This window comes from Bidens hawaiensis, unplaced genomic scaffold (genome assembly GCF_021521415.1).
Source record: "Bidens hawaiensis isolate Kalapana, Puna unplaced genomic scaffold, B.hawaiensis_p1.1 tig00020689_1, whole genome shotgun sequence".
NCBI classification, from domain to species: Eukaryota; Viridiplantae; Streptophyta; class Magnoliopsida; order Asterales; family Asteraceae; genus Bidens; species Bidens hawaiensis.
Window position 1 is genome coordinate 389978 of NW_027493180.1, and position 11959 is coordinate 401936.

General features: G+C 32.3%; 1 protein-coding gene across 1 annotated transcript; it reads left to right on the forward strand.

The window, feature by feature from the left end:
- Window positions 1-2123: 2123 nt before the first annotated feature.
- LOC143561485 (putative chloride channel-like protein CLC-g) lies at window positions 2124-10978 on the forward strand. The gene is made up of 7 exons (XM_077049555.1): window positions 2124-2269; window positions 4479-4679; window positions 4795-4972; window positions 7527-7789; window positions 7852-8121; window positions 8955-10083; window positions 10823-10978. Exons 1-7 carry the CDS (start codon window positions 2124-2126, stop codon window positions 10970-10972), a joined length of 2337 nt encoding a protein of 778 aa, XP_076905670.1. The 3' UTR covers window positions 10973-10978.
- The last annotated feature ends 981 nt before the right edge of the window (window positions 10979-11959 follow it).

The following is an 11959-nucleotide window of genomic DNA, read 5'->3' on the forward strand; positions in this document are numbered from 1 at the left end:
TTATTATTATTATTATTATTATTATTATTATTTATTAAGTTCATTTAAAAAAATCATTTTCTAATATAAATAAAATCAATTTTTATACACATAATATAGATATAAGTGTAGATGTAATCATTTTTCCATATACAATATGTATTTATTTGCTTTATTTATAACTTTATTATTTGAATCATCTTGTGTGTTACACGGGATCTAAAGCCCTAGTATCGTATAAAAAACTAGAACAATAAGAAACACACTTGCAAAGCACATGTAATTTAACAAATTAACAGTATACACAATACCCTATACGGGTAATTAGCACTCATGCACATGATGATATTGGGTCGTGTGTTAATTAACACCGTTTCACAATCAGATATAAAATTGTAATTATTAGGACACTTCTCTTTTAACTCAACTCTCTCTCTCTCTCTCTCTCTCCTAATCAACTACTATCGTCCCTTAAAAATCTTAGATCGGAGGTTATCTTTTTCATTTATTTTTGAACCGCTCCTATTAACCACTTGAGCTTGTATCTTGTAGAATTTAAACTTCATTCGGATAAAGAAAAGATACCTTACCACCATAATGTCCATTGGGACAAGGTTAGGTAATAACAAGTTAACTTTAAATGTAATAACAATTGTCTAGTACTATAACATTTTGTGATAATAAATAGATTTAAGTAGCAATAACAATTAACAAATACAAGCATTTAGTGATAATAAATAGATTTAAGTAGCAATAATGAGATTAAAATTGATATGTCAGTGACGGACATGGTCTAGTACTGTAAAGAAAATATCAAAATATAGTGAAATGAGTCATCCCTTTTGACCACATTCGTATGTGGAAACGTGGACTCTGGAGTATGGACCACTTTGGTTTATATGTATGGGTCCCATTTTCATAAAAAAACAACTGGACGTTATTATTTGAACAAATTACGTATTACGTTTTAATACTAACTCTTTAATTAGTTGAATATTTAGTACCTCTCTACATATTAATATTTTATTATTTAGAGGCTGTTTGGTAATTTTGTATTGAATCATAATGACTAACTAAAAGATATTGTTATTCATTTAGTATTATTCTGAAACTTAACTATTAAGATACATCATAAATAATGAAAAAGTTTTTTTAATAAACCAAACACATTTTATCTCTAATCGATTCAATGATAGTGTTTTAATGCTATCTTTAATATGCTAACAAACGCCCTAAATTTTTAAAACTAAAAAGGGTCAATTTTTTTTTGTCTTTTTTGTGTAATCATTAATTGAAGGAAATTACATGAACCTTTTTTTATTTGGACCACATCATACAAATATAAGAAATAAAGTCTATATTTAATAATGTTTAAATGATTATGATGAGAGACCAGAATTCAATTTGTTATATGTTTTGGTTTATTTTATTTTTTAATTTTTAACTTAAAAACACAATTAATCAAAATGGATATGCTGTCTTGCTAAATAAATTTATTATTAAATCCAAAACAAAACAAAAAACAGTAAATTTGTCTCATTTCTTAAATTATTTTATTTGATGTTAAGAGAATATAACTTTATGTTTATGATATATATATATATATATAGTAAAGGTGCATTTTCTTTTTCTAATTGAAGTTGAGTGTTTTGTATATTTTTTTCATTTACAATTAGGCAAAAAGAGACGTGAACACATCAAAAACTTGATATTTGTGCTACCTATAAAACCACTATATATAGAAAAGAAAATAGAGTTGGTCGGTTAGATCTCTCCATTATTGTGTTTTATAAATAGAAATATCACCTATTCACATACGCCTTTTTATTATCTTTAATTTTGTATATGTTAACGTTTAAAATAATTGATAAAATATGTGGTTTCAAAAGTAAATACATAAACGGTATCTTATAAGGTCGTCAATAGGAGTATATTTTGAAATGCAAATGAGTGTGACAAAATATACGTTCATTTATTTGTCTGTACTGTGCATTTTGTTTGTCCACTGGGCCAGTTGATAGGTGGACATGATTTAAATTTTAAATAATAATAATAAAGTTTTTAAATGATTGATATTGATATCCTCTCATTACGAAATGGGATGAGATAGAGGGGATTATCGAACAGCAGTCGTCCAGTGAAGCATGTCTTCTAACGGTTTCAACGGAGCACCGGATGAGGAATCCATGACGTCACCACTGCTACACCTCCGGCGCAACGCCTCCAACACCACCTCTCAGATTGCCATCGTCGGCTCCAATCCTTGCCCTATCGAAAGCCTCGACTACGAGTAACTCTCTCTCTTCTGGTCAGGTTACACTATTCTAGAGTTAAATCTTAACCAACTACAACGTTTATTATATTAATCCAATTGTAATCGGAAGCTGTAAGTTAATATCATCAACTTAGCTTAGGCTACGTTTTTATCGAGTTAATACATCTGTTAGATGTATTTTAGCAATTATAACATAGAAAATCGCTGTTTGAATGGACGTGACTCATTGTGTGGTTGCATTGACTTGTCATGGTTGTTTGATTTTAGTGTTTGTTTTTTTTTAAAGTTATTGTGTTGTTTAGGATACGGTGCGACTAGTCTATGATTATCATGCTGCAATTTTGTTATTTTGATGTAAACCATTGGAAGATCATTATCTGAAATTTAGTTTACTCTGTGTTCTTGAGATAGTTATATTTTAAATAGGGGTCAACTGTCGAGGCAAGAAATTCAAAAAACATTTACACATTGATTTCACTCGTAAATCGCTTGTCTCAGTCACAAATATGGGACCATAAGACAATATCATTTTGAACCACAATCTCAGGTTTTGCAGATGATACTAGCTGGCAATGATGCTTATCTTAAATTCCAGTCTTTTCAGTGTGCTATCTGCAACATTAACTGTCACATGGTTAATCCTTTGGCTTGCATTAGTCAAGGCTTTTCTCTTGGTCTTCAGATAGTTGATTCCGGTGGTACTGACCATATGGGCAGTAACAGAGATCTTCTCTCTTCAATCACACACACACACACACACACACACGTATTTGAATCTCATATGAATGTACAAATGGGAATAAACTGTAGTTAACAGAATAGGCCAGCATAAGTCACTCAAATTCATCATTAAGCCCATTTCTAAAAAGTTTACTTCAAATTACACCTTGTTTTAATAGTACCTAAGCATATGACAGATGATTGGTATGGGAATGACTACTGGTTGCCACCACCCACCGTCATCACTAGCCACCATAAAAGTGATAAAACAAATCACAAATTTGCCGAGTGAACCTGCTATGACCCAACATCTTTGATTCTTTTAGTTTGATCTGAACCCATTTGATCCAGTTTTAAGAGTCATGCTATGACTCAAACCAGCTAGTCTGTTAGACAACCGCACTCACCTGTTGGTCACTAATAGGCATGAAAACTTATTCTTGGTTTTGCAAACTGGTAGTATTGTATGATGGTAATTCTTATCCCATCTAATGATATTTGAATTATAACCGTCTATCACCTACTTACTATATTCGTGTTGCTAGGCGTTTTGCTGGACTTGCCTCAGCTCCTATTCTTAAAACTGCATTAAAACACTTTATACATCCACGATGGCATCAGACAGTCATTGACAAAATGATGAATTTGCACTCACATGGAACTTGAGATATAGTTTTGTTACACCCTTTGAAACCACATTTATTTGTCGATGGGTTTTCATACCCGACGTAGGTCTAAGTGGTATACTTGTCGCTTTGCTAAGGAATACACATATATTTTTTGCCTGCTCTGCAATGACATTTTTTCTTATACCAAAGTGACTTAACAAGTTAACATACAGCTTACTTTGTCTATGACTCTGTGAAAGTATGTTAAATGCTCTCTTTATCATGCCAATCTTAAAAAAATGGTATACATAGAATAACCTCCTGGATTTGTTACTTAGTGGGAGTCTGAATCAGTATGCAAACTTGGAACTCTCTATATGGTTTTAAGCAAATCGTTGAGAGCTTGGCTTGGCATAATTGGCGGTACAATTATGGAGTTTATGATGACATACAGTTAGGCAGATTGCTTAATCCTCTATAGAAAAATTTAGGAACATATTGTACCTACTTGATAATCTATGTTAATGATATCATAATCATTCGAAATGATTTCGTTAGGATCTAACAATTAATTGACCACTTGCTCCATTTTCAGACCACATATTTGGAAGAGTTGGGTATTTCTTAGGCATTGATTATGCACAATGGAAAGATGAGTTTCTTTATCTAAAAAGGAACATACCTTAGATATCTTTTAAGTAAACGCAGTATACTCAATTGACACTGGATCCTAAATTTCTTTTGTTAACCTCCTACCCGATTTATAATATTGTATGATGGTAATCAGATAAACATCAAGATAAGCTTCTTGAAATTGTGTATGACCCGTGACTGTAGCAAGTAATTTTGCTGATTATTCATTTTTTTTCTTTTTTATTTTTTTTTGTGTTATCAAGGATAATAGAGAATGATGTCTTCAAGCAAGATTGGCGCAACAGAAGTAAATCCCAGATATTCCAGTACATATCTTTGAAATGGATCCTTTGTTTTATTATTGGTATTGTGGTAAGTCTCATTGGCTTCTTCAATAACCTAGCCATTGAGAACATTGCTGGTGTGAAGTTTGTTATCACCTCCAACATGATGTTTGCCAACAGGTTAGAATTTCCCTCATTACTTGTTTCCTAAGAATTAAAATATATTGATCACAAGAACAGTAAACTATATACATTTCAATATACTTTAAATAATGTACTGTATGCTCTGTCACAGGTACTTGGCAGCATTTCTTATATTTGCAACTGCAAACTTAGGCCTTACTTTGTTTGCTGTTTTGATAACAACTTTCATAGCACCGGAGACTACTGGATCAGGCATACCTGAAGTTAAGGCTTACTTAAATGGTGTTGATGCCCCTGCCATATTCTCAATTAGAACTTTGTTAATTAAGGTGATTTTGTCTGTTTATGTTCTAATTAACCTTTTTTAGAACACACACACACAAAAACACACACACACACACACACACACAAAAGGCTAAGGTTCATTACAAAAAACTAAATTATCACGAGAGCAATTACAGCAAACCTAATTTTTTTAACTTTTGATCAATAGTTCATATTCTTAATGTTTAGTACTTCTTAAATACACATGGGTATGTTATTTACATAAGAAATATCTAGTTAATTTGGTCACATGTTTTTATAATGCTTAATTGTTTACTTATACATGTGTAAGTGTAGGTTGTGTGTGTTGTAATATAACTTGCACATGACTTACACAAGCGTAGCTTCTATTAATAAACAAAGACTTTTCATATTGTTTTTTTTAATAAACATTGTATATCAACCATTTATTATATTTTAAAAATTTTGAAGGTTGAAAAAATAAATGATTTTGGTTGTTCATTAAGCGAAAAACTGTGTTCTGCTTAGCATCCTCTATCTGTATATATATACATATGTATATAACCAATAATATGTTGGGAACCGCGAGAACTGCATACTGCATTTGCACATATTGCTTTGAATGTGATACACAAGACGGCTATGTAACTGTTTGTGTTTCTCTATTCCACTACTTCTGATATATACAGTTGCGCTATTCGGTCCTCATGGTTCTCAAAATAGTATTGACTCTGAAACAAATATGTCCCTATATGTGTGTGTGTGCGCATATATATATATATGTATGTATATATATATATAGGGGAGATTTCAATTAAGAACCCCTTTGAGTTTTAAGTACTCGAAAGAACTCAGTGTAACGATTTTTTTTTTCGAATTTTTTTTACACATGCGTAATATATGTAAGTTACATACACGTAAAAAATTTACAGAATTTTTTACGCACCGAGTCGACTTTTTACACGTGTAACGGACATAAAAGTTAGTATAACCACTTATATATTTATTATCTCTCCTACTTTGACTTTTTTGCTAGATTTAATCTCAACTACATATTCCAATCCATTTAATTAAATGTGTGGCCTAGAATTGAGTTCTTAAGTTCTTAAAACTCAACATGGTTCTCAAAATATCCCTCCCTTATATATATATATATATATATATATATATATAGGTTTAAGTTTAAGAGAGAAGTCAATTTATTGTGAGAAGTCCATTCAGCCAATCAGATTTTTTGTTTTTTTATTTTCTTTTAATTAAATATAGGGGTACTATAGTAAATGGACAAAGCTAATTTATATAGAAACTATTTATGTATTAGCATGTTTATTATTTTAACATAACTTTAAATCAATCAATGATTTAAATCCCAGATATACTGAATCCCAGATCGTTATTGTTATCCACATCAAACAAACTCATTTCTTTAGTCAATTCAATTCATTTTCAACAAACTGGATTAACAAAATTCCAAAGTCAACATATTCCTACACATATATATAATACCTACACACACCATTATACTTGACAAATAGAATTATAGGATATCCTACACTGAAAAAAGAGCACACCCTACACAATCGATATACAAAATGCAGGATCAATTTATTAAAAAATGTTGCAGTGTAGGAATAAAGTGTTGTAGTGTAGGGACAATTTATTGTCGAAAAAGAACATACACTACAAGAAATGGATTTTTGGTGCATTCACGTACAATAAACACAATAAAAAAACCCTTAATAAATCAAGTATGAAAAATAAATTAAAATAAGCCAACAGAAAACGAATTATAACTACACACAAAATGAACTAAAACGACACAAATAAGATCTATACCTACACGGAATGAAGTATAACTACACGCAATGATATAATCAAAGAAATACAGATATACACATGATTAATCTTAACTAGTGTAGGTTTAGATGTGCACCAATTAAAATTCCCCTAATTTCTATTATACGAAAAAAGCTTAGTTTTTTTTTTCAAATCTATAATTGAATCAACATGGTTTATGATCTAATTCAGATTATAAATGTAGGTGAATCCAAAAACTGTGATATTTAGGTTATTCCAAACTAAAATAAAACAAACAACACTAACCTTAATTAGGTTCGATTTTTTTGCTTCACCAATTATTTTAATGGAAGTAAATGGCAAGGTGATTGAATGTACAATTGAAGTTTTTGGAACCAATTAAAGCTCTGTAATTTGGTAACTTTTCTAAATAGAAGAAAATTATTGAATATTCAATTAAAAATCCGTAGAGAATTCTTATGGGAATTGGTGTGGATTATTAAATGAACACTTTATTACCATAAAGATTTTTTGAAGAAACACAACGTATCCTTTTTATCTAAACTAGTGCACATGTATTTTCCAGTTTATTACGAAATTGCCATTATTATTGTTAACCATTGATTGCAAATAATCAATGGTTTAGATCCACTTCTCGCACTTCTCACTTTAATATCACTTCTCTCCTGAACCACCCCCTATATATATATGTGTGTGTATATATATGTATGTATGTATATATATATATATATCTGTATAATAAGTTATTAACTTATACTATATAAGTGGACTTGTTGACAGATTGTTGGTACCATCGCTGCTGTGTCATCATCTCTTAATGTTGGCAAGGCGGGGCCAATGGTGCATACTGGGGCAATCATTGCAGCTTTGACATGCCAGGGTGGATCAAAGAAATACGGATTGACATGGAAATGGTTCAGATTTTTTAATAATGATAGAGACAGACGAGATCTTGTAACGTGTGGATCAGCTGCTGGAATTGCTGCTGCTTTTCGTGCCCCTGTTGGTGGTGTACTTTTTGCTCTTGAAGAAATGGCATCATGGTAAATAAAGACTAAAACGTGAATTCAATTTTCATCAGTATTCTTAAATTGTGTTTGTGCAGGTGGAGAAGTGCACTTTTGTGGAGAGCTTTCTTTTCAACTGCTGTTGTTGCAATATTGCTTAGGGGTTTAACTGATATGTGCTTGAGTGGAAAATGTGGACTGTTTGGGACCGGGGGTTTGATAATGTTTGATGTTACCTCTGCAAATATAAGCTATCATCTAGTAGATGTGCCCCCGGTTCTTCTTCTTGGTGTCATTGGGGGCATTGCAGGTGGTCTGTACAATTTTTTATTGGGTAAAGTTCTCCGGCTTTACAGTCTAATCAACGAGTAAGCTCTCTTTTCGGTTTCATGTAATCATTTTACTTTTTTGGTATATCAAGAGTATGATAATGCCTTTCTATGAATGCATGCTTTATGAAAGTAGGGGTGTGCATAGTCGGTTTGGGGCTCAAGCCAACCCCAAAACCGAAAATTTCAGTTTTTGTGTTTTTGAAAACCGCTCGGTTTTGGTTTTTTCGGTTTTCATGTTTTAATGGTCAATCTTTTTATTGAATAATAAGTTGATTATTATACATTTGGGCTAAAAATATTTGGGTTACACTATTTGTTAAAGTCTTAAACGTTACTTGACATTCAAAATTAAAAATTAAAAAACTTACCATTTGTTAAAGTCAAAGACTTTTTGTTAATTAATGATTAATTGATTATTATACATTTGGGCCAAAGTGTTTGGGCAACACTATTTATTAAATTCTTAAAAATTACTTAACATTCAAAATAAGATATGGTAATCCATACATTTGGTTTGGTTTTACTATTTGAGCTTGAACTTTTTTGGCCGAAAAAACTTGCCCAAAATAATGTATCCGGGCTAAAATATTTGGGTTACATTGCTTATTTAAGTCTTATATATCACTTAACATTCAAAATAAAAAATGAAAATTTCAATTCTGTTTTTTGGTTTTAACTACATGCAACTGAAAATTTGGTTTCCACGAAGACACAACCAAACCATTTGGTATTTGTTTACGCCTTACAGATCGGTTTTTTGCATGCACACCTTTACTTAAAAGTGGCAAGATGGGTGAGCTGGGTAACAGGTTGAAATGGGCTGGGTTGACCAGCAAGCACTTAGCTATTCTTTTCTGACTTTACAACAGGAAAGGCACCGTTCACAAAATACTCCTTGCTTGCATGGGTTCCATTGTAACTTCCTGTCTCTTATTTGGATTACCATGGGTTGCACCATGCCGGCCTTGTCCAGCTGGCACATCCGAACCATGCCCAACCATCGGACGATCTGGCAACTTCAAGAAATTTCAATGCCAGCCTGACGAATACAACGAACTAGCAAGTCTTTTCTTCAACACAAACGATGATGCAATCAAAAACCTATTCAGTAAAAACACACACACCGAGTTTCACCCAACTTCAGTTCTAATATTCTTCATCACCTGCTTTTTTCTAAGTATCTTCAGTTACGGTATCGTTGCACCCGTTGGTCTCTTCATTCCCATAATCGTAACGGGTGCGTCTTATGGTCGCCTTGTTGCGCTTTTAATCGGGTCAACCTCTAATCTTAACGACGGGCTATTTGCGGTTCTTGGTGCGGCTTCACTTCTCGGTGGGACAATGCGAATGACGGTTTCATTATGTGTTATTCTTCTAGAGTTAACCAACAACTTATTGCTACTCCCACTTATAATGCTCGTCCTTCTCGTTTCCAAAACTGTTGCCGACGCGTTTAACGGAAACGTTTATGACCAGATAATGAAGTTTAAAGGGTTTCCTTATTTAGAAACCCACGCCGAACCGTACATGCGACAGTTAACCGTTAGTGACGTTGTTACGGGCCCGCTTCGTGTGCTTAACGGGATTGAACTCGTTGCTAATATTGTCCATGTGCTTAAAACAACGGGTCATAACGGGTTTCCTGTAGTTGACGAGCCGCCTTATTCTGAAGCACCGGTTTTATACGGGTTGATTCTTCGGTCTCATCTTATTACATTGTTGAAGAAGAAGGCGTTTCATGTTACTCCAACCGTAACTGATGAGGAAAGTGTGGAGAAATTTTCATCAAATGATTTTGCAAAACAGGGTCTTGGATATGCTGAAAAGATTGATGATATTGAGTTGAGTGATGAAGAAATGGAAATGTTTATTGATTTGCATCCTTTTACTAATGCATCGCCTTATACGGTCGTTGAAACGATGTCACTCGCAAAGGCGCTTATACTTTTTAGGGGTGTCGGGTTAAGACACTTATTAGTGGTCCCCAAGACTTCCGGGGTAAGCTCAGTTTTGTTTAGCTAGTTCTTAACAAGAAGCAAGACGGGTGAGCTGGTTAATGGGTCAAACGGGTTGTGCCTGAATTTGACCCGGTTTGACTTGTTCTCTTTTATGACCTGTTTGAGATAAAACACAGAATAAGAAAATCAGTTTTGGTTCGTGTTACAAAATGGTTTTATTAAACTCACTTAATCAACTATAAGTGTAGATGGTTTTTACATAAAGCCCATATCATTGCAACTTTTTTTTGTTTGGCAAACACGTTGAAAGTTGAAACTTCCAAACGAGTGTGTCGGGTCTAGTTGATCCGTCAACACTTTTTATTCGATTTTCTATATTATAAATAAATTAATTTATAGAACTACAAACAATGTTATTGAAATAGTAATCTAATCTTATAAACAAAAGAGTTAATTAAATAATGCTCTTTGTGGCTTGGGAAACATTGCAGGTTTGGTCTATGTGGTTTTCAAGTCGTAACATTAATGGGGTAAAGCTGTCATTTTTAAAAATTAAACGGAAATTTTAACAAAGGCTAGTGTTAGATCCCAACCGTGTTACAAATTATAAACCAGACGCCAAACCTGTTATTTTTATTATACTACAGGGACTCACTTTAAACTTGTTTGTAGCTAGTTTCTTATCTTTTACCGGTTAACTCATTTTATATAAGATACGTAATACTTATTGCAAATATTTCCAAAAAGGCTAAAAAGTGCCGTTTAATTTTGTGTTGCAGAGACTGCCTGTGGTAGGGATATTGACAAGACATGATTTCATGCCAGAACATATACTAGGTTTACACCCGTTGTTGGCAAGAATCAAATGGAAAAGATTAAGATTCAAGTTTCCTCTTTGGAACAAATTTTTCACCTCAAATTCAAATTAAATCATCCATCATCATGTGTGTGTATTGAGGAAGCTAAAACAGGTCAGTTCATATCATTTTTAAATTGTATGTTTGGTATATATTTATATATGTGCACTCCTTTTCACTTTTAATATTGTTTATATTCATATAAACTGTGCATCTGCCTTTTTTTAATTTATTAGCATAGTTGTATTCGGGCACAGTCTCCACCGTCTTTTTTTTTTTTTACACTTTTTATTTTTGGGTTGTGTTTAGTAAAAATCTTAACAATGCAACTCATAAACAGCATGAGGTTGATTGGATCGTTCTACAAGATAATTAACTATACAAGCTGGATAAACCCGCGGTTTTCAAAATTGCGTCTATAAACCATACTAGCTTTTGCCACCCTATTTTTTTACGCGGTCTAAAACCGCCTCTAAAAACCATTTTCACTGCATCTAAAAGCATTTTTCTACTAGTGCCGTGTGGATTTGGAGAATTATGTTACTACTTACTAGCAATTATTTAAATGTCAAGTATAAGAATATATGTTAGCAGTTCATACAGTTCTGTGAAATGTTTCATCTTTAATATCTGATCACATTTTGTAACAAAGTTTAATAAATTTCTTAGAGAATTTGAATTCACTTTTAAAACTCATGAGAGTGCAAATGCAAGAATTTTAACATGGAGGTGATGTTTACACGTTTTTCTAATTAAATACATGTGAAGTGTAATAGTTTGAAATTGTTGTATACTCATTGTCTCATTACAACAATTGTTTTTGAACAAACTGTATAATTACATCTTTTTTAAATACTATAATTATCAAAAATGAAACTATATCTTTAATTAGAAAGTAAAAATGGTTTAAAAATATAAATTAATATATATATGTGTGTGTATACAAATTATTTATTAGATTTGTGAGTTGCCAGAACCTAGAGAATCCTGAATCCATAATCTGTAGCTAAAGAAAATAAATTCATAAAATATAAAAATTAATTGTTTCAAAAGAAACAT

Bases quoted from the DNA above. Each gene is read 5' to 3' on its own strand.
- LOC143561485 (XM_077049555.1), top strand. From the start codon at position 2,124: ATGTCTTCTAACGGTTTCAACGGAGCACCGGATGAGGAATCCATGACG. The intron at 7,790-7,851 runs GTAAATAAAGAC...GTGTTTGTGCAG, and splicing joins CTTGAAGAAATGGCATCATG to GTGGAGAAGTGCACTTTTGT. The intron at 8,122-8,954 runs GTAAGCTCTCTT...ACTTTACAACAG, and splicing joins CTTTACAGTCTAATCAACGA to GAAAGGCACCGTTCACAAAA.